The following is a 22,088-nucleotide window of genomic DNA, read 5'->3' as shown; positions in this document are numbered from 1 at the left end:
CACACTTGGACCGCGAGTAGCAGAACTGAGGGTTTGTGACTCCACTTGGACTCGTCTGCTCTGTGACGTGATTTATTGGCCACTTGAAGGCACAGAGCCGAAAAAGATTTGACCCCGGATCAGTAAATATATATAGATATATATATATATATAAAATCTATCTATGCAATGCTTCATTCTGTTCCCACAAGTTGCATAACACTTGTAGGTGTAGCCGCTGGCACCAGAGCAAAACGAGGAAGAAATTCAATTCGATGAGAAAAAATAGTTTTTCACTATGAAATTATTATTTTTTTATTCAAAAAAGACCTAAAAGGAAAATGAAGAACCAAACTTTAGCGATGGCTAATTCAAGAGTCCCACGACGTCGCAACACGAAGTGTGCTTCCTTTCACCTTTTGTGTCTTCCAGATTGGCTAATTAGAAGTATTTATAATGCTGCGTATTTAGAAGAAATATCGTCAGACTAGAGAAACCTCCAAAATGTTTTAGAAACATTTCAAATGAAATTGCGCTGAGTGTGTGTGGAGCGACGAGGAGAGGGAGTCCGTCCCGTCCTCACATGAAACTCATGTCCCTACCAGGTTTCCAGGTTCAGGGTTCTCGGCGAGTTAGTCCCGTGACACCGACGCCATTGTTTAACTTTATTATTCACACCAGTGATGTGTGTGTGTGTGTGTGTGTGTGTGTGTGTGAGAATGAGTATGATTAAGAGAATGAACGAGATCGATCGGCGTCCCTGTCACAGAGGGATTACACACATGGGAACTGAATACAGGCCGAAGTTTGACAGTGAAATAAAGAAATGAGGGGGAGGAGGGCAGTGGGTTAACCGGCAGTCACGCGCGCTTTCCGAGTTGTTTCACAAGAGGAGGAGGTGGAGAAGTTTTTCATATTTGAGTTTTTACACTTATGACCGATCAATAAAACTGAATGACTTAACCACCATGTACATAAAGGATGTGAAAATGAAAACCAACCTAAGATAGGAAAGCAACAGGTCACTGTAGACGCTGAGGTGTGAAAAAGAAAAAGGTAAAACCTTTGGGCTGTGAGATCTACACTGCAAAAAAAAAAGGAAAGCTAAAATAGAAGAATTAAACATTGAATTTGAGGAGAAAATTACTTAATACAAGTGAAATGATCTGTCCATACAGGAAGATCATGTTACTTGACAAGAAATCGTGAAACAAGACAAAATTCATGATCAATTCAAGAAAATACCATTAATTCAAAGATAGAAACAAGTAAATAACTTTGAAAACAAAATAGTTAATCCCATATTTCCAAATCATATTCTTTTTCTTCTTCACATTTTTAGACAAATGAACACGCGCACAGCTCCAACGTAACTGACTTGTATTGCTTTAATGTTCTTTTTTCTCCTTAGGAACAGGTAAGCCATGACAATATAATGTAAATGATAAGCGCAAACAAAATCCGAGACCCTTCGTACGTCTTATAGTAGCACATTCACACGAGTCCCGTCTGCACACGGGGGAGGGGGGGGGGTCACAGAAATCACTTCTCCTACGGTGGAAACGCACGGCGACTCTCGACTCAAAGTCAACAGGCACTATGCAATGTTATATTTTTCCGTTTTCTTTCTTTTTTTAAATTAATTTAGAGAACGTTTGAGCTTTTGTGCGTTGTTGGGCAATTAAAGGGGGAAATGAAGCTCATTAGTCGTCGATTTAAGTGCACTGTTCCTCTTGGCCTTAAATAAAGCGCCGCTGCGCATTCCTCCGTCCGTTAAAACTGCGATAATGTGATAATGAAACAGGATAAAAAAAAATAAAAAAAAGGAGAAATAAAAGAATAAATAAGAATAAATAAATCAGTGACTTTTTCGGGACCCAGCTTTAGCATCTGATTGTGTTTTACCTCCAGCGCGGACACCCATGTGGAATAATCCATGTCACTCCTCTTTTGGCATTTGTGAATATAAGTGCTTTGTTTACACATTTTTCCAATTGGGCCACAGCAGCAGGTCTGTTCACCGCCGAGCAGGCGACCGAGGAGGACACATCTGCGGCCGAACGTCTCGCCGTAAGGGCCCCCCCGGTGTTACATACAGTATGTGACCTTTGACCTCCGCCCCTGTGTGTCCTGGCTGGTTCAGCTTATTTTTGAGATTTGCTGCTAAAGCTGAGCAAAAGTGTGTCGTTTTGAAAAGGTGAAACATAAAAGTCGAGGAGCAGTTGAACATGAAAAAAAAAATGAAAAAAAGGGCAACATGCATCCCATTGTGCACAGACATGAAGTGTTTGAATCTTTGGCAAAAATTATAAGAGTAACGGTCATGGGTGCATACAGCTGTTTTCATATTGCATTTGAGGTTGGCTGCGGAACATTTTTCGTGCTTTCCCTTTTGTGTCTTTGCCTTTTATTATCTACCAGCTACGACGCGCTGACTTCTACGAGCGTGTTCCCGCTGCTGGAACATGCTCAGACGCTTCTGTCCATGCAACTCAGACTCTCGGCTTCTACGTCACTCATGCCCTACCTCGTTCTGAGAGAACGCAAAAAAAAAAGAAAAAGAAAAAAAAAGAAAAACAAACAAAACTGACGAGCCGAAAAACCAACATATACATGTACAAAGTAATGTACACCATATATTCAAACACATTTCAAAATCGTCAGACTTTGAAATCATTAGCCAAAATAAGTATATTTTTTTTCTCAACCCATTAGGTAATCTTCTTTATCTAGACTGTACAATATATGTATATATGAGTAATCATGAGGGACCAAAGCAACAAAAATAAATACTTTTTCGCTATGTCACCTTTCAAAGTAGTATATCTATGTACATTTATATCAATATCAATTTTCCTTAGCTTATTGTGAATGGTTGAGCGTGTGTTCAACAAGCAGGCATTTTGCGCACAGTGTGGAAACTCCTTGTGTGTTGTTGGTTTTTTTTTTCTTCGTTTGTCCTACGACGTATCTAAATGTAGATTTTGACGACACTGTGGAAAAAAGACTGGACCGTCCTTGATACAGCGAAAAGGTAAACCCTGGCTCAAATGGACCAAAATGAACAGAAAAAAAAACAAAAAAAAAACAAAACAGGAAACAAAAGTAAAAACAGAGCATCTCACCATCATGTGACTACTTCAACAATGGGTTGTCTAACTTCTTTTTCAGGACTCTGAGAGGAGTAAAAAAAATGTCGTCTATTTTCATGCAGTCTTTCGACAACGGCGTACAACCTTGGTGTACGCGTCTAAAGGCTTTTTTTTTTTTTTTTTTAAGTCGTTTTTTTCAGCACACAGCGTAAGAATGTTTTCAGTGATGGTGAATGTAGCTGTGGGGGGAGGGAGGGTTGCGTTTGGGGACAACAACATGCATAAAGAACAGTGCATAGGTCCAGGTCATTGGGGCCAGTCCCTGGCGATTTCCAGTGTGTTTCAGTGGCAGCGTCTATCAACAGATCCACTATGCTGCAAGCAGTCGGTGATGGGCAAGTCTATGGGACGCTGGGGGTGCAGGGGTCCAAGCCTTAATGAGTGGCGCCACCTTGTGGACAAACAGTCTTCCTCTCTCCGTCGGCCATGCTATCAGGCGCTTGCTGATTTCCAGGGCGGGAGTAATCCAATAAGCGAGTTTTGAGAGAGAGAGAGAGAGAGAGAGAGAGAGAGAGAGAGAGAGAGAGAGAGAGAGAGAGAGAGAGAGAGAGCGTGTGATCGGACTTGGACCGGAGTCCGAGGTGATGCTGAAAGTGTGCGGTGACCTTAGCGTGGGATTTTTAGGGGTTTTATTTTTAAAATTTTTCGTCTTTTTTTCAAGTTCGGTCTGCTATGCGCCGTTTAGATCAGTCGTTGTTTCACTGCAGAGCCCTTTCCAACACACAACAGACCTGGAAAAAGACCACCCTAAGGGTTTCACAATGACTTGTGGAAGGTAAGAAGAACCAAGCTTAAAGATCAAGCTAACATGCATAATGTCTTCAGACACTGTTTTGCTAAAAGCCATCGAGGCCAACTTTTTTTTTCTTTTTTTTTTCCTGAAGACAAGTTCAAGAAGAAAACTCTTATTTCTTTTCTCTTTTTTTGTTTTTGTTTTGATCAACACTTCATCTTTTGAAAAGAGGAAATAATAATGGCTTTGTAGCTACATCATTCTTGCACTTGTATTGCAACAGCCTTTGGTAAATCAATCAACAGAAACGACGACAGAAAACCCTGAAACGTACTCGAGTTCTCATGTGTTCCCCGACTAAACTTCGCATTGTTCCTTTAGTCATTTTCCCCTCGTACGGGTGAATAAATGTTCTCCCTTCGGTCGCCTCCACGTTTGTCACGTTCACAGCTCCACATCACAAATCCTCTCGCGCCACTTTGGATCCGTACCAAACCTTCGGATAGACCTTCTTTTCCAAAAAAGACCAAAGTCAAGACAAACCAGCAAGGCAGAGAGAAAACAAGAGAGGGAGGGAAACAGCAACAAATCAACAGGAAACAGAAACAAAAAAAAACAAGACATCATCGAGTCCTGGCGAAACCGACGAAGAAGGAAGGTTTAGAAATGACCACTGCCATTTAAACGTGTGGGTGGGGGGTTCACCGGTTCATCATCTTGGAGACGAAGCTGACGATGGCGGAGGCGGGCTGATCCGTGTCCAGCTCAGCAAACAGGTGGCTCACGTTGTCCGTTGTGCTTCCCTGTTTCCTGGCGACGAATCCAAAAAGCCTGGAATTCGAACAGAAAAAAAACGCCACCTGTGTTAAGTATTTTGGTTGCAGCAACAGAACAACTTACCATCCACAGAAACAGTTTCGACCCAACAATTAAGTATTTAAACTTACCTCACTGAGCCACCTCCTTCCTTGCCCCATCTACGCAGAGAAAACAAAAAATAAATATTGTCTTAACATAATGAAATCTTATGTTTGGGTATTTGCAAATTGAAACAAGGTGCCTTGAAGGTTCTTACTTTCTGTCTTGGGGGTCGGTGTCAATGTAAGTTACCGTGTTGATGGGATAATGTCGCCGGAAGAAGATTCTGGTGCAGGAGAAAGAAACACACACACACACGCACGCACACACACACACACACACACACACACACACACACACACACACACACACACACACACACACACACCACACACACACACACACACACACACACACACACACACACACACACACACACACACACACACACACACACACACACACAGTTGTAATAGGTAGTGAGGAATCATATTTAAAGACTTGTCAGATAATGTTTTTGCTAATTTCACCTCATCCTCAAATTTAAAGATGATGAGAAATTATACATCAGCCTCACGGGAGGGGCTTGGGCAGGCGGACGGTCGTGTTTGCAGTCGCCCGTTGTGTTTACTCACCTCCTCTGACTGTCCGTGAGCGTGATGCCCTGCGTCGACACCTTGAAGTGGACGGTGGTCGCGGCCGGCAGCGGGTTGGTCGCGAGCGTCTGGCTTATCGCCTTGGCGATGGCCTGAGGCCCCGTGAGCGACTCCATGTCGACGGAGTTGATGTAGAGAACGTTGCACGCTAGAAGTGATACAGAGTCGCTGTTGAATAAATACAGATATGAGGGAGGGGAGTGTGCATGCAGGTTGCTGTGAAAGGATGGAGGTTACAGTGACAAGCTTCCAATGAAATGTGTCGTGTGGTTAAGTTTCTCATGCACTGCACAGCTGCCGGAGCACACAATAAGACGGCCTTCCGTTGTGGCCATTCTCAATACGCCACTCATGCTTTTAAACCTTCTACTTTTAATTGGAACTTTTCCTTTTTTTAAATAAATTCTACGTTGAGGTCAAAAGACTAGCTGCTTGTTTCTGTGAGAGCAGGCGTCACCAACATTCACATTCATTCAAAGTGCATGAGAGCAGTGCAAACCAGTATTTATTTACCATGGGCTTCCTCAGGAACCTTCTGAACTGTAAGGTAAGGGTGACAGTGTGTGAACTGGTTGTCGTAGAAACTATACAAGTGTCCTCTAACATCAACACACGATCCTTTTTCCGACTGAAATCTGAGCTGGCAAAGTGACACTTTGGAACTCGACATGAACTTCAGTTTTTTCATGCTTACCTGCTCCCTGCTTAATAAGTTCGACAACCGGATCAGTAGGTGTGGCAAGTTCCAACGCCTCTTCATTTGGGTCTGTGAGCGACAAAAAACATAGTTCAAAAAAAGATAGATAGCAACAAACAAACAGCAGTTTACAATGCAACTAACGTCATCTTAAAAGTACTACTGCATAGCTTCGCTTCCCATAAAAGTCAGCAGAGAGAGAGCGAGATATGAGACAGAGAGTTGGGCTGACCTTTGGTTGGGATCATCAGTTTGCAGGGCAGAGCCAGCGGAGTCATCGAGTGTTGGTACACCAGCGCAGAGAGACAACCTGAGAGCAGAAAGTCATCTCTCCATTAACATTCCCTGGAAGTTTCAGAATGATCTCTGGGACAAAGCTATACACTCACCAAAGTAGGGTTCGTTGGGACAACCCTTCAGTCGGACGCCTTTGGGGCTCGTCTCAATCAGGAAGTGCCTCACCAGCTCGTTAGTAATGTCACCAACTTGGAGAAGAAAGAAAATGCTCAGTGATCATTTCAAAGCTTTTGTAAAACAGCATATTTAATTCAAATTGGATGTGAGAAAATCTTTATGCTGCCAAAGAGTTTTTTTTTACTAACCTTTCTTGGTTTGTTGGACTGTCGGTGGGGGGCAGGCCACCTTCATGGCCAGACCATAGGCCCCGCGGAAGGAGTGGCTGTCCCTTATGATGAACGCCCCGGGCTCCCTGTCCTTCAACAGATTGATGGCTGAAAGACGGAGACGGGAGGAGAACAAGGAGATGGGATGAGAGCAGCCAAGAAGAAACTCATTACTCGATTAATTTCACCACCTCAATAAATTCAAAAAAATTGAAATCAGTGGGTTTGAAACTCTCACCTTGCTCTCTGGAGATGTCTGGTTTGTACCAGTACTTGGAGGTGTCCTGGACAAATTTCACATTCATCTTGATGTCTGGACAACCGTCTGTTTGGATGAAGGGAGACCAGAAACGTGATCAGAGCAGAGGATAAACATACACACACACACACACACATCCTGCGAGCCTGAAAGGAGTCGCATCTGCTTTCAGCGTCTCACCGTATATGGACTTGGAGACATCTGGGAGTGTATGAGTGCCGGACAGATTCGGCGTGCTGCTGCCGCTGGCCGGTGTCGGCGTCAGGTTGTTATTGTCCATCCTCTCTGCGTCTCCACTGGACATGTGCCTCTTCTCTGGCAGCTGCGGGGAGACGGGGAAGGCAGGCGTGGAGGGCAGGTGGGCGCTCCCCTGGCGAGAGGCAGCCCCCAGCTCGTCGGGTGTGCTGTGGCCACTCGCTGCCGTGCGGCGCCCCATCAGGGGGCTGGGAGGCACACCGGCGGCCGCTGTCTTAGGGTTGCGGCCAATCAGAGGGCTGGAGGGGACGCCGGCCGGAGGCGTGTGTCTGGCCATTGAGGGGCTGGCTTGACCCAGGCGTCTCTGGAGGGCGGGGCTAGGCGGCGTGTTCGTGGCCACTGTACGGTGGAGGGTGTTGGGGCTGCCGGGGACGGTGTGGACGCCCATGATGTTGACCTGGCAGCCCTCAGGGGAGGTTGGTCTGTGGGGGTGGGAGGGGGTGGGGCTGTAAGGGGGGCCGTCTGAAGACCCAATCCTCCTACTGCAGAAAATACAAAAACAATGGACAGAATAATTAGTTTCATTATTAGTCTGCATCTATTATTGCTACTTTAAGGCTCGCCTCTCATCATCTCTCCCCCTCAGTTAATGGTTAAGATGCAGAGACGTAAACGTCTCCAGTGTATTTGAACAGTGAAAATGTTTGGCCTCCCTATCTCTCAGCCAGCTCGGTGGCTTTTTGATAATGTTTGCTCCCCCCTGATTTGTGCTTCATCTTCCCCTGCTACAACTTCTCTGCGCTATGTTTCCTCGTCTTCACCAAAGTAGAAGAGAAAAAAGTACAAATGCTTTTCCTAAACCTGAGGACTCACCCGTCAGCGCTGTGAGCTGGACTGCTGGAGGAGAGGGGGACGTGGAACGGTTGCACTCTCGAGTCCCCGAAACCGCAATTATCTAAAGAACACAAGGCATCACAACGCACACACACGGACACACACACACACAGTCTCAGCTCAGTGTGTCACACAATATTTCCTTTGTCCACGACCTCAGTGCATCAGGCATTGCAGCGACAGAAATAGAAAATAGTTCATTCGTAACACGTAAAACGGTCATTCTGTGGAAAGCTAGTGTGATGCATTATAGTCAAAGGTAAAAAAATAGTCAAAAAAAATGTTTGGTTGCAGTGAAACACTCAAAATGTGTCTTTGTTTAGGAGACTGTGATGGTGTTGGGTGCAGAGGCGCACGCAGGAAGTTTCCACAGAAATGCCCTTACCTTGCTCTCCATCGTTAGAATCAGAGTCTAGCGGCAAGGAAAGGCAGAAAGCAAGGGGGAGGGGGAGAAGAAGGAGAAGAAGAAGAATAATAGAATAGAAGCAGAAGAAGAAGATTGAGAAGAAGAGGAAGAAGAAATTTTTGGAGGAGAAGGGGACAGGGAAGACAAACTTGAGTGCAAAGCAAGGAGTGAAGGCTGTGGGGGCGTAGGAAAAGATGTGAGCACCAGGGGGCAGCAGAGACTAACAACTAACTCAGCTACAGCAGGACAGAACACAGTGATGCTGAACGAAGTCCGCCCCCCCATCTATATTATCATGATCTAAATGTTGCTTGAAATAACTCTGTGTCTTTGGAAACCTTGGGGGGTTTTCCTCTAGAGGAAGATCAAGTAGGAACACATCGAAGCAGACGTCTACACTGCACCTTTAAAACGTTATGGATGAGCAAAGAATTAACGAACAGGAAATGCAGAGTTACAGTTCATTCTGCAGGACACAGTATAAATGTAGATTTGAATATTCTATCCAATGTGTGTAAACTCACCTGATCCACCCTGTTGATTAGGCTTCAGTCCCAGTGCCGACAGAGGAGTCTTGGCCAAACCTGGAGGGGAGCGAGCTATCGAAAAATGAAATAGAAGATGAGACAAAAAGAGGGATTTTAAAGAAAAAGAATGAACGAAATCATACACAACAACATGACAATGAGAAGCCATGCAAGAACGTAATATGACCAAATGCTTGGGATAATTCACTGCTACATGAAAATGCATCAGATGGTGCATTTATAAATTTGAGGCCAACTTGGTCAATGAACGATTTCACAGTATATTCTTGTATTTATTGACGTGAAGGCTGAAGCCGTTTTAAATTACGTTTTACTTCTCAGGTTTGTAGCCAATGTTTTCTTCCACTTTCAAAATCCAGTGTAATCATTAAACAATGAAGTATTACTTGCTGCATTTGTTTCAGCGATACTGTGTTACTGAGGGATTTCATCCGGACATGTAGATAAAACAAAATGAATCGATGAGCGTGAACCGTGACACATACGCAAGTCATGAGAGGACGACTGCGGCTGGTCATGTTAATGTCAACATGCGTGGTGGACGAGACACATGAAAGTTATTCCAAACACCGAAGTGTTATGTCCCAAAATGAAACGCAGTGTTTCTGATGCCAGCGATGAATTTGAACACAGCGATGCGTTATTCTCAGCCACTGCTGCCGAATAACAGTTTCAATAGACTGGATCCATGATTCATCCTCCAATGGGAAAAAAAAGAGAAGAAGATAGAATCCAAAACATCACGACAGGGATTTGGGTCAATGCTCAGGTTAGGTGGCGTGGAGAGGGGCGAGGGGGGGGGGGGGGGGGGGTGAATATGACGTTTTGTTTTGTGCCACAGAGCAGATTCTTACTGCAACAGCTGTGTGTTCAGGACTGACTGCAGGAGAGGGGGCAGGGCAGGGTTACAACAGTTATCCTCACAGTCTGTCACACACACCTGCAGGATGCCGTCAGTGTTGTCGCCCATGTGTGTGTGTGTGTGTATATCTTAGCATATTTCATTTTATAACTTCAGAAGATGTTGTCTTTATATCTGCTATAAAACCTGAAATATATTTTTCCACTACAGTCCATGGTTCATATTTCTATACATTTAATTAGGATACAAAAACTGAAGATAAAGAAGATGAAAAAAGAAGCGTGTGTGTGTGTTTGAAGTGAAATTCTTTTCCTTTGCCATCCATCCGTCCATATTAATATTTCCAAATTTGTTTTCCAAGGAGAAACTATGACATATTACTTTCCCTTGTTATTCAAAAACACGATTTGCACACACCTGCACGTGGCTGTTGTTCGCTGTCAAGTAAGACAACACTCCGACGCAAATTCAGAATTTGTTTTATGAGTTGAGAAAAGCCATTCAAATGTCTGAATGAGCACGTGTCCGAAGCTGTTGAGAGAGTGTGACCTCCAAAGGGCTGTCCCTTAACAAAACCTTCTGCTGAGGGAATATTTGTGTGGTATCATTTTTTAAATGCTTTTTAAAATCAGCTGTTATTATTATTTTCTCTCAGACAATGGTTAAAAAAAAAGGACCTCAGCCTGAGAAACTCCATCTGCAAGGGAAGACTGTAGGATGTGACTGAAAGCTCCAGAAAAAGGTTTTAAGCAGACACTATGTAGATTTAAAAATGAAAGGTAAAACCAAGGTAAACAAAGAACGTCTGACGAATCAGCTCAAAATTGAAAGACATTTACTCCTATAATAGTTTCAAAACTGATAAATGACTTCAAATTAAAAATTAAAAATTGTCTACCGACTCGTCAAAAGCTGAAAGTGTTAAGATCTGCAGGTCTAACATAGATGGCTGCAGTAGTCCTCCTCTGTGTGTTCAATCTATGCAAATACTTGCAAATTGCAGCATGTACATCTTCAAAACCCGCTTACATCCCCAGCGTGCTGCGGGACTTGCCACTTCTTTGACTCAGGTCAGTGATGGATCAAATCAAATTCACCCGCTTCCTGCTCCTGCTGAGCTTGTCTGCAGCTTACGGGAAGTACGTCTATGTCCCGCAGTGGGTGAGCTGGAGTGAAGCTCAGAACTACTGTCGGTTGTTTCACACCGACCTGGCTCCTGTCAACGACAGACAGGACACCGACCGACTTCAGAAGCTTGCCGGCGACAGCGAGAATTTCTTGTGGACAGGGATGGAGAGAAGCTCCACGAATGGTGGGAAATGGATTTGGTCAGGCGGCAAGGAGGTGTCCACATTTTTCTGGGCACCGGGCCAGCCTGATAACCGACCGAGTGAAGACTACGGTGTGATTCAAATGTACGGGTGGCACGACGCGGTTCCGAGCTACAGATTACCCTTCTTCTGCTACAGCGCCGTCGTGGTGAGGCAGAGGAAAACGTGGGAGGAGGCTCTGGCGCACTGCAGGGAGCATCACAGCGACTTGGCCAGCGTGGCGTCGGAGACTGAGATGCTGCTGATCCGCAGACAGTTGGACAAGCTCGGCAGCACCGATCACGTCTGGATCGGTTTGCATTTCTTCCCCGGCGGCTGGCAGTGGGTGGACGGTCGGCCGCTGGATTACGAGGCCTGGGGTCAAGGGAACAAGCCTGCATGCCCTCAATTCCACCTGGGGTGTGCTGCCGTACAGGTGACGGGACGGGGACAGATTATCAGCAGTGCAGACCTAACTCTGGCCGTTAACGCCACAGAGGGAATGGGGTCTGTGGGGAACACTGCAACAAATATTGGACTGGATACGTCTGGAGCTGCAGGTGTGTGGGAGGCTCATGACTGCGAGGAGAAACTCCATTTCATTTGCTACTGAGAGTTTATCTATTAAATGTATCTCACATTTGGACTTTTTGGTTTGTTGTCATGGGTACTGACTTTGCTCCGTCTTTTGCGCTCTTTTCTTTTCCTTTTTTTGGATGTGAATTTTATTTTATTTATCCTTTTCTTTCTAATAAACTGGTGATGAACCAGGGTCATAGTTGAAGTAACAATAAAAAAAAATACTCCTTCCTGTTAAATACTTCCTGGCTTTTTTTCCACTTATCCGTGACATCTTTTTTCCCCCCCTTTTATAATCAATAAAATACAAACGAGAGGAATTCAAGGTAAAAGTCGGTGTTATGAGGATATGAGAGCGCCCCCGGCCTGCAGGCAGAGTGGACCTACACATGTTGAAGTAAGGAGTCTGTGGCGACACAGGGAAGCTGGGGGTCTGTGGAGAATTCTCACCACCACCGCCTCCGAAGGTGGGACTGTCGGCAAACCCGTCCGCCTTATCGTCCTCAAACGCCTCCCGATAGCTGTGCATGGGACCCTTGAAAGCAACGGAGAGAAACACAAGGACATTTTCAGTATTTTCAGTAATTTCGTTATTGACCATTCATATATAGAACAGAGACTTCTGCTTCCAAAAAATGACTAAATTCTAATTTCTATGACTAAAGTGTTTCCGAAAACAACATCTCTATTAGCAAAGAAGGCTCATTAAAGTACAAAACCGAATTTGGTTACACCCGAAAGACCTTATGAGGTGAAACAATTAATTTTAGAACTCAATGACATAATGAAATGAAAACTGATTTCTGATGGCTTCCAGTTGTTTATATGAACAAAGGCTACGGTATGTGCTTGATGTTTCAGGTTTTCACCAGACAATGCAGAAGAAAAATTGGCATTTTACATGTGAAATTACACCATATAGGTGAAATGTGCACATGGCTTGTGACCATAAGGCTGAATACTGCACCTCTCGGGGTCTCCCGCCTGGGTTCAGGGCCAAGTTGTTGGCAAAGTCCGATGAATGAACCGCCGGCGAGTTATCGTGGCTGCTCTGGTACTGTCCCTCACTGGTGGTCCGACGCCGGCCCGTTTCTTGCGTGACCTCCGGGGTCATACCTCTGGAGCGAACTCCTGCGTCAGCCCAAAAATATTCACTGAGTGGAACTGTCAACTCACTCAGTACATTTTGAAACTGCTTTTTTATATTTCTTGTGCACACTTTGTTAACCATCAGCAATTTTCCTTTTGTTTCGGAACTTTTGCCATCAAAAGTGACAGTTTCTCTCTCTATGCTTCACTTTTGTGTGCGAGCATAACCTCAGTGCCTCTATCAAGAAAACTGGACACAGAGAGAAGGAGGTGTAAAGTGTAAAGAAGTTATGAGCAGGGAATAAAAGAAGCGGCGGACAGTGAAAAAAAGAGAGAACAAAAAACAGGAACTGGTGAAAAGTGATGAAGAAAGTAATCATAAAAACATCTAAAACCATTTTTTTAAAGAATATTTGGAAAGCAGAGAATGATTCCACAAATGCAGGAACTCAAATGGCAGAAATTAAAAAAAGCGAGGGAAAGTGGACAAACCAGAGAAGGAATAGGAGCGATGGCGGTCAGATTGTTGCGGTGAAATGCTTGCACTGATGCCCCGAATACGAGCGTTGTACTCTGTTCCCCGGGGGAGGGGAGGTCGGGGTGGTGGATGGGAGGCAGGAGGGTGGAGGAGGAAGGTGAGAGAGGTGGAAGGAGACACATAGCAGGCAGATGGGTTTTGTAGGAGAGGAGAAGAAAAATCAGAAAATAAATGAATCTAAAGAAAGTGAAAGGATATTTGTCTGATGAGATGACATCTTGTTCATAGTCCAATCGAGAGGAACAAGGTGTGCGTGACGACACAATGTTAACATGGCAGTATAACACAACCTTTGGATGATCAGGTCCACCTCTGAAAACAAGGGAATTTATAACTTTTTGTCCACTGGATGGCGCCTGTCAGCTTCCACATGAAGGTAAAAACATATATATATATATATATATATATATATATATGAATGCAGACAATGCATGGAAGCAGGAGCCTCTGAACGCTCAGCTATTCTTACTCTCATCCTGTCTCCCCCTCTCACCAGCGCTGCTTTATTTCAACTGCAGGGCTAATTTTATGAGCACGGGTCAGAGCTGCGGTACAGCGTCCAGCAATGGATCGGTAACACAAACTGTCAAAAGCTGCACTCCTCTCGCGCTGTTTGGCGAATATGACTGAAGATGCTTCAAGCTGTTTTCGTAAGGCTATGGCATAAAGCTCTAAATGAGGGTCTGTGTTCATTTCAGTGAGCCACGTCTGCATTTCTGGTTGACACACAGATCATTATAGGTCATTCTAGCTTATTCACAAATAATAATAAAAACTTTACATTACAGCTCAATACTTTTAAAAACACAACATGCTCTTTAAATTCCCTCCCTCCAGCCAGTCATTGTTGATCTTTTGCTAAATAACAGCAGCAAATAATGAGCTTATTTTAGATACAAGAGTAACACCCTAACGCCCTATCTCACTATGTTAAAGAAAGTGAAAACACATTCCTGGATCCGCCCATTTATGTGGATTTGCTCCAAAAGTTAGTGGATGCTTCCTTGGTTTACGCCCCACGCTTCCACAACAGTTCAAATTGGTTTAGTAGTTTTTGGCGTAATCCTGCTGACTAACAGACAAACATAGCCTCCTTGGTATATGTCTGGTGTTTACTGTTACAGATCTCCACACATTCATTTTCATATTTCACAGAAATAAATTTGTGCGGGTATGTAAAGAGTAAAAACTAAATTCAAAGAATCATAATATAGCATGCCCAATATTGTCTTTAGTTGACCCCATGGCATTTTCTCAAAGTCTTACCAGCAATGCGGTGAGCCACCAGGCCTTCCAAGTTCAGCGTCTCCTCCTCCGCATCTTGTTCTCTGGCCAAGGAGGAGGTGGAGGTGTCCTTGGGCTGGGGGGTGAGAGCTGGGAGAGGGGAAGAGGAGGCACTGTAGCCAGGGTAAGGAGATGAACCCTGCAGCTCCGGGGAGTGGGAAACCCCGCTGCTTGGGTGTGAGTTCGCAGGCTTCAGTGGGGCCTGCTGGTTGAAACTTGAAGAAAGGTCAGTGGGGTAGTGGTGGGGCGCTTGGCGCGGCTGGAGGTAAGGCTCGGGGGTGTGCGTCGGGGTGGTGTTTTGGTGTTGGTAGCCGGCGTTGGGCCTCTGGGGGGAATACACTGGAGACTCCATCACAGGGCTCTGGCTGGGCAATGTTGACACTCTCCCGGGCGATCGCAGCGGCTGATGAAAAGCGTTGTTGACCGACCCGGAGCTGTTGTAGCCGTGGATGGCGGAGTCCGCTTGGTATGAGGGTCTGGCGAGGGTCTGAGAGAAGGGCACCTGCGACGAATTCAGGTTGTTCTCCCCAGGGGGTGCACTGTGCGACTTGGACATGTGGGAGTTGACCGGGTCCAGGTCGAGCATGAGCATGTTGAGTGCCTCGATGGACTGCTCGATATCCCGCTGTGAAGCAGGCGTGGGGAAGTGGGGCAAGCTGTGGGTTGACTGAAGAGGGGGGCCAAAGGGATCATCTGGGAGGCTGTACTGGTGCCAAGCGTTAAGACCCCTTTGAACTGCCTCTCGGCTACTGGTGCTTCTCTCGGGGGCCCTGGGCATCAGTTTAGGATTGGTTTCAGGGCTGCCGGCCGGAGGGTTCCCGAAGGACTGTGAGCGGTACATCCCGCCTCCGTTCTGGTAGCTGTCGTACCCCCCCTGTGGTGATGCAGAGTCCACCGACCTATCTTGCATCGCTGTGGGCGTTTGCGCTCCATGCACTGGCATTTCGCTCAACTTTTCCCCGAGGGCACCTCTCTCGAGATACGGCCCGTCGTTCTGCCCGCTAACGGGCGTCTGTGATTGGTAGTAGAGGTCAGCCGGTGTCGCCTGGCCCTCCAGGGAAGAAATTGTGCCCAAGCTGTCGACACTGTTGCCCTCTTGGCTATTGGGCAGCTCGTCGTCGAGGATATCTGTCTCACGCTCCTCTGCTGAAGGGGCAGCAGCTAGCCTGGTGTGGCCCCCGTTGACGTGCACCTGTGCCGGGACCAGGTGCCGCACTCCTCCTCCTGGACTGGTGGACGTGGACAGGTAGGCTTGCCGCAGATGATTCTGTGCCTCCAGACCACTCAGAAGCTGATCGAGCTCTCTCTTCTCCTGCGGGCTGAGCGGTGGGTTGGTCGCTGTGGGGTTGTTGTGATTTGCGGCGCTCTGCACAGACTGGCTTTGCTCATCGGTGCGATCAGTCTTGACGGACGCGGTAGAGTTCCCCGAGTCGCTGCTCACGGAGAGGGTGTGGTCAACGGCAGGGAGGGGGGCGTGGCCCGTCACAGGAAGTGTCTGGTCGGCGGTTTGGAGGGGATGGTTGGCGTGCTGCAGCTGAGTCTTGGCGTTGGTCAAGGGGTTTTCATGGACCGGGAGACCGTTGATGGTGACAACTCCCTCCAGGGAGTCTTTCTTACAGACACGGGCATACAGGCTTCCGTCAAGTGGACCCTGGGTATGAACAACATCTGAGAGGGACATAAAGAGACGTATAACATTATTAAAATGCCTCCATGTTTTCATGCAGTTCCAAGCATAAACAGAATCAATACACTGAACAAAATGTTCTTTCTGTGGATGAAACAACAAAACCATTCATTTCGTAGATCGAGTCACTTTTGCATGGGACCGAATCCCTTACTCCACATGCACAGTGACCCCCCTCAGCACCAGTCTTATTTGACCTGAGGTCCAGCATGTAGCTCACGCACCAGCAACAAAGCCTCCCCAGCGCTATTAATAGCAGGGAGGCCCTGTCACGTTGCGTCAGCGCAGGCCCACATGGTCTGTTGTTAACCAGGGTGGGTCCCGTCCAAGACACTGAAACAGCCGGTCTGTGTGAGTAAAGAGAAAAGCAGCAGTGCCAGTTTGAGAGGCCATGCAGAGCTGGACTGGGAGAAGGACAACCTTTCGTCTTCAAGTTGATTTCCGGCTGCTGAGTGAGAAATCCATTTTCTGGTGCAAGCAGCTTATAGCAGACTGGGCAGAGCTTTGGTTTATGTGAACGGAGCAACGAAACCAAATCCTTTTTGGCCTGGCTACACCTCAGATGACGGAAAACTTTCTGAACAGTCTATAAGCTTTTGCAAAAAAAAAAGAAGAAAAGCTCACTGTTAAGCAGCAATGTCTGTGAAAGGGCCTCATATTGAAATCAAGCCAAGAACTTTTTGGATGAAAGTTATTGCTTCTTCCTAATTACAGCAACCACAGTGGAAACGCCCCCATCTCCCCCCAAAAAAGATTAAAAAACATCACACGACTCGCAGCACCTGAACACATGGGTCTTGGGAGTGTGCAGTGGTGTAATTCACACAGCTGAGATAAATAATGTTTACTGCAAGTATAGACCAGGCCAAACTTTCAAACTGTAAAACACTTTCCATGGTTTCCATGGAACACAACAATTAACACGCGTGCACCAGCTCTTTCTGTGGTAACGCTTATGCTTACCAGGAGAAAGTAATACGGCAATATTGGCGTCCTGCATCCAGCATAATTTTTGCAAGGCGATACGCAACAAATATACAGTGACGGCGGCTGTAGCTCTAATGTGGGATGTTCCAAATTGAGCGACCCCCTTGGGACAGATGGTGGATCACTCGGGCTGCAGCTATTTCAAAACCCCGTGTCAACAACAACTCACAGGCACAGTGGTGACAAGAAGGAGTGGACAAGCGAGGAGGCTGTAAACACACAGTTTGTTTCTGTGGTTGTTTTTTTTTTTAAATTAATGACACAGGGATCCGGATTAGGAGCGTAGAAATCAGAGTTTAGTGGTGTTACATTTTTTTCTTATTTAATTGATACCTCACAAGCGTACTCTGAAGACGAATGTCTCCTCTTAAGTTCTACAGTCTTATTTGAAGAATGAGCATCAGATTTTGTACGTTCAGATTATTTTAATATCTGAAAATCTAAATCGTCGGTATATCTCTACATCTTGGTATCACATACTCAGTGAAAACCTCCTCCTTACCTGTTGGACAACCACCCCCTTTTTCCTTTTGCTTCTCAAAAAAAACCAAACACCAGAAAGGATGAAAAATATCCTCCTCTTCAGTGAGTTACACTTAGATCAAAAAGCCACACGTTGTCCACAAGTCAGTCCATACATCAAGAGTCTTTCAGTACAGCAGCGTCTGAGCGAATGGACCTTCTGCCTCCGACTCTCTCCCACTCTGATTCATATCCTCCTGTCACCCGACATGTGCTCCACTGGAGCGAGGCGGGGCCGTACCACTGAGGCGGCCGAGAAGGGGGTGAGCTGGCACTCTGGGATGATTCCTCGACTGTTCCCGGCAGCCGGGGGAGTGACTCCACCGCTGCCGTCCTCCACCGCCACTCTGCTTCCCGGAAAGAGATGTTGTTTCAAATAGACTACAACTCCCACACCATCTGTCTGCCCCGGCACTGCAGAACCCCAGCCTGCTGACATCATTGGGGGGGGGGGGGGGGGAAGACCCCCTAACTCAGGGCCTCCCTCCCTGCCCTCGACCTGAGTATCTTCAGCATTTACAATTACCACTGCAGGATATAAGACCTTCAATTTTTTGATTAGCTAAAGCATTTCAAACAAGGATCTTTCAGTGCTGCATGGCGAAAACGACTAGGGCGTGCCAAGATGACTCTTTTTCCAGCTGCTGGTTAACGCCATCCTGAGGTTAAACCGGGAGAGCGGACGGCGTCATCTGACATGTTCACGGCTCATCGAGGAGAGAAAGGAACTGGCGAAAAATGCACAGAGCAACTTTTGGTATACCATGTCGTAATTATAATCATATTACCAGGAAAAGAAATGTTTGATTTAGTGTCTCAGTTTTGGTGCTTGGTGTTGCGGATGCTGCCTACAAAATGTTTCCAGTGATTCACCAACCTCACAGACCCACAAATACCAACCATTAGCTGGTATTCCAAATTCAAATCATCCAAATCCTTAAAAAAAAAGTTAGCATATTTTAGACAAAAAAGAACAGAGTGATTTGCAAAAAAACCATCTATTTAACCCATGGTTGATATATCTCATCATGGCACTGACAAAGGTCAAGTGTGAGTGTTTCTGGAGTGAGAGGTCGCGAGGTCACATCCTTTACATTTGCCCCACATTCGTTGTGTGCGTTAACTGGGAAACAAACGCATCATTGCGACCACATATATATATATATATATATATATATATATATATATATATATATATATATATATATATATATACATGGCATCAGAGGGCGACTCGGGTTGAAACAGTTTGCCGTTCGTCCCGGATGAACCAGGGATGGGCAGCCTGTCTGAGACAACCTGACCTGCTGACGGGGACCTCGAGCAAGACACTGTAATCTCTGCCCAGCTTCAGCTCTTGCTATTTCTGTTAATCCTGCACATCAGCACCGCAGAGCTGAGGGGTAAAACACCTGAGGCATGACACAAACCAAAGACGTGCAAAGAAGAGAGGCTTTTATCTGACATAGTGGATCATCTTGTCAGATTAAAGCGTCTGTATGTCTTATCACATTGACTACAAATAGTTTACATGCACTGGGTAGAAAGAAAAAAAATTGGTGTTCGGAAGCTGACTGTCGAGTCCTGGATTTCAGCGCTTCAGAGGATCTCGGCAATAGTGTAAAATTATAAGGTCGTTATGGTTTAATGGTGTAATTACTGCCAGGAAGGAGGAAATCAGTGCATGGCTTTCTCATAATCTAAAACATGCAAAAGCAGTTATTCGTCAGTTTTGTTTTACTCAAGGAGCCAATTGATTCCCCAGAGTCAGTGTAACCCTAAACCCAAAGCATGTCTTGGCCTGAAGTGGAAAGTTAAATTAATGTGAAAATTGCTCTATCTTTGTAAGAGTTATAAAGATGTATCCCGTTTGAATTTGCAAAACAGCTTGAACAAACAGCTTTCCTCCAGTGTCAACAAATAGCTGCAAGCAGACCTCAAATTAGATCGGTTGTGTCACCGAGGCCTGTGTCACCGCAAATAGCTAAGAACTCGTTTCCGACCGAGGTGAGGCCGGTGTGACATTTCATTCTGTCGGCTCCAAAGGACAGAGCAACGATCGATGCCGCTCGTTCACGCATTCAGCAAAATCCAAATAAGAGTAGTTGAGTATTAAGTATAGTTAGTCAGTAAGGCTCATAGTTAAAACACAATGCAAATTATATAAAGCGGCTTAATTGGCCTCCTCACCATTCAGCACCACACACACGCGCTCACACACTCACACCTGTCCACTCTGTAGATACTGTCGGGTGACAGGTGCTTTCATCTCTTGTGAAACACACACACGCGCACACACACACACACACACACACACACACATTTGCCATTATTCTCTTAAGCGTTTCCTTCAGCGTCTCAATGCCACATTGCAGTCTAAACAGCCCTTAAAAAAAACATTTAAACACCTGTGACCAATGGTTTACTATGAATAGACGATGTGCTAAAACCTCTGTTATTGCCGTATCGAATGGACCCGCAGGGATGTGGAGTACACACAGTTAGTGCATTTGAGATTAACAAACGCAGAGTGATTGAGGAGGCCCATTTGTCAACATATCTGTGACCACACAGCAATGCGTACATGGCCGGTGTATTATTTCGGTGCTGAACGCCGTTGCTGAAAGTATTAATTATGCCTGAGAGATTACTCACTGCTCTTGGCAAAAAGAAACGGCTTCGAGACGAGAATCATCACACGGAAACTTAACTTCTATTCATTATCATTGTAGTAATTTATTTGAACTTTTATTTCATCACCAGTGATCCTTCATATATATTATATTTGGGCGATATTTCACTGAGGTTCCTCTGGGCTCTGCTCTAGGACCACTTCTTACTTATTTGAACCAAAACTGATGAATTGGGGTAAAATTTCCAGTTTCTCTTATCGCATGCTCTAATGAGTTTCCAGGGGTGGTGGAACCTTTAGGACGAGCTTAACAGTCTTATGTGGGACACTATGACCTTATAAAAAGGGCCAAACCCATTTCTTCAAAATGCCGACACACATAAATATAGGAACACACCTAAAGTTTACACGCATGATTGAAGGGGTCCTTTGGTGGGTCTCTCACTGACTCTGCAATCAAAGTTTTATTGGATATGGTGTGTGATTTCATGACGGTTTATTAATGCGTATATGAACTCAGACGCATATCATGCATATACACAGTCATCTGCAGTAAGAGCTATTTAGAGTCGGAAGCTGACCTCCGCTTGGCATCTTTGGAGGTGCAGATGTCAGAGGGAACCTGGGTGAGAGCAGTAATAATCGAATGATTATGAACGATGAACAATGAATTTATTTTCAGTCTGACCATGTTTTCAATCCATGTTTACACGCATTGGCATGCACAGGCACGAACAGCCATACGCACGCGCGAGTCATCCGGTATATCTTGCAGCAGGATGTGACATCCGCCCTTCGCAACTTTCATAGTCTGCACGCCAACAGTGGATGACTGGCAACTGACTGACTGCTTGTCTTAAAGATCTATGTATGTGTGTGTGTGTGTGTGTGTGTGTGTGTGTGTGTGTGTGAGAGACACACAGGAATTCCTGTAATGCATTTAATCTACCATTCGGTGGTGATATTTGTGAAAACTTCACTTTCAGAGTAAGTTGAAGGATATTAGTTACTTGTAAGTTCCAGAAAAAAACATTTTACATGATATTAGTCATTACTTTGCAGCAGAGCATGCGAGAGAAGCAGAGACATCTTCATGAGGGACGACGTGACAGTCCATCGGAGGGGGAAAGGTGTCATGGTTGGAGTATCAGTGACTGGCACAAGGAAAACTGTGGCAGTTTATATTTGCCGTGTCCGCCTCTCAGCCCATCTATCACTCAGTGTCCAGCTGTCACAGTCTGAGGTACCGTGGCGTGACTGTATCAGTGTCCGTCTCCACGACTGCTTTCAGGCTGATGTCATCCATCCGACTGGCTGCCATTTGAGTGGCTGTCATAAAAAGCTACCTGCTGGACTGTCTCTGTACATCTGACTGACAACACGCCACATGTGATCCACGTCATCTTGTTTCTTTCGGAAATAGACGAAGCAGCAGATTGGATTTTTACTATATTTTTTAATTAACTGCGCATTTTGAACGGAGACTCAAATTTGCATGTCGCTTCAAAAAATCCAAGCGTGGAGATTTTGATCACATGCAGTGCTTTGGAGGAATGTCCTCGTTTTGCCTGCCGCCTGTTTCACACCATCCCACTGAT

The 22,088-nt window shown here is 45.5% G+C and overlaps 2 protein-coding genes across 17 annotated transcripts in view; one reads left to right on the top strand and one right to left on the bottom strand.

Moving 5' to 3' along the window:
* Positions 1–1,349: 1,349 nt before the first annotated feature.
* Positions 1,350–22,088, bottom strand: part of tns1a (tensin 1a) — a 92,456-nt gene continuing 71,717 nt past the window's right edge. For 7 of the 16 annotated variants that reach the window (XM_047336492.1, XM_047336490.1, XM_035626658.2 and 4 more), the window contains 18 exons: positions 14,645–16,330; positions 13,333–13,413; positions 12,719–12,882; positions 12,139–12,286; positions 8,977–9,051; positions 8,432–8,458; positions 8,026–8,107; positions 7,138–7,694; positions 6,937–7,023; positions 6,678–6,806; positions 6,465–6,560; positions 6,308–6,385; positions 6,073–6,144; positions 5,892–5,918; positions 5,358–5,526; positions 4,940–5,008; positions 4,812–4,841; positions 1,350–4,695 (listed from right to left, as the gene is read on the bottom strand). In XM_047336492.1, coding sequence (XP_047192448.1) covers positions 4,566–4,695; positions 4,812–4,841; positions 4,940–5,008; positions 5,358–5,526; positions 5,892–5,918; positions 6,073–6,144; positions 6,308–6,385; positions 6,465–6,560; positions 6,678–6,806; positions 6,937–7,023; positions 7,138–7,694; positions 8,026–8,107; positions 8,432–8,458; positions 8,977–9,051; positions 12,139–12,286; positions 12,719–12,882; positions 13,333–13,413; positions 14,645–16,330 — 3,707 coding nt within the window. In that variant the 3' untranslated portion in view covers positions 1,350–4,565. Of the gene's footprint in view, positions 4,696–4,811; positions 4,842–4,939; positions 5,009–5,357; positions 5,547–5,891; positions 5,919–6,072; positions 6,145–6,307; positions 6,386–6,464; positions 6,561–6,677; positions 6,807–6,936; positions 7,024–7,137; positions 7,695–8,025; positions 8,108–8,431; positions 8,459–8,976; positions 9,052–12,138; positions 12,287–12,718; positions 12,883–13,332; positions 13,414–14,644; positions 16,331–22,088 lie in introns of those variants that run through there. The other 9 variants (XM_035627070.2, XM_047336502.1, XM_047336504.1 and 6 more) reach the window with 7 other exon arrangements.
* Positions 10,928–12,128, top strand: LOC118302236 (C-type mannose receptor 2-like). The gene has a single exon (XM_035628277.2). It carries the CDS (start codon positions 10,940–10,942, stop codon positions 11,783–11,785), a length of 846 nt encoding a protein of 281 aa, XP_035484170.2. The 5' UTR covers positions 10,928–10,939; the 3' UTR covers positions 11,786–12,128.

The sequence above is a fragment of the Scophthalmus maximus genome, chromosome 1 (genome assembly GCF_022379125.1).
Source record: "Scophthalmus maximus strain ysfricsl-2021 chromosome 1, ASM2237912v1, whole genome shotgun sequence".
Lineage (NCBI taxonomy): Eukaryota > Metazoa > Chordata > Actinopteri > Pleuronectiformes > Scophthalmidae > Scophthalmus > Scophthalmus maximus.
This window is presented reverse-complemented; position numbering and strand designations above follow the sequence as displayed.

What these genes read in the sequence shown, in the direction of transcription:
- LOC118302236 (XM_035628277.2), top strand. Translation starts at nt 10,940, where the DNA reads ATGGATCAAATCAAATTCACCCGCTTCCTGCTCCTGCTGAGCTTGTCT.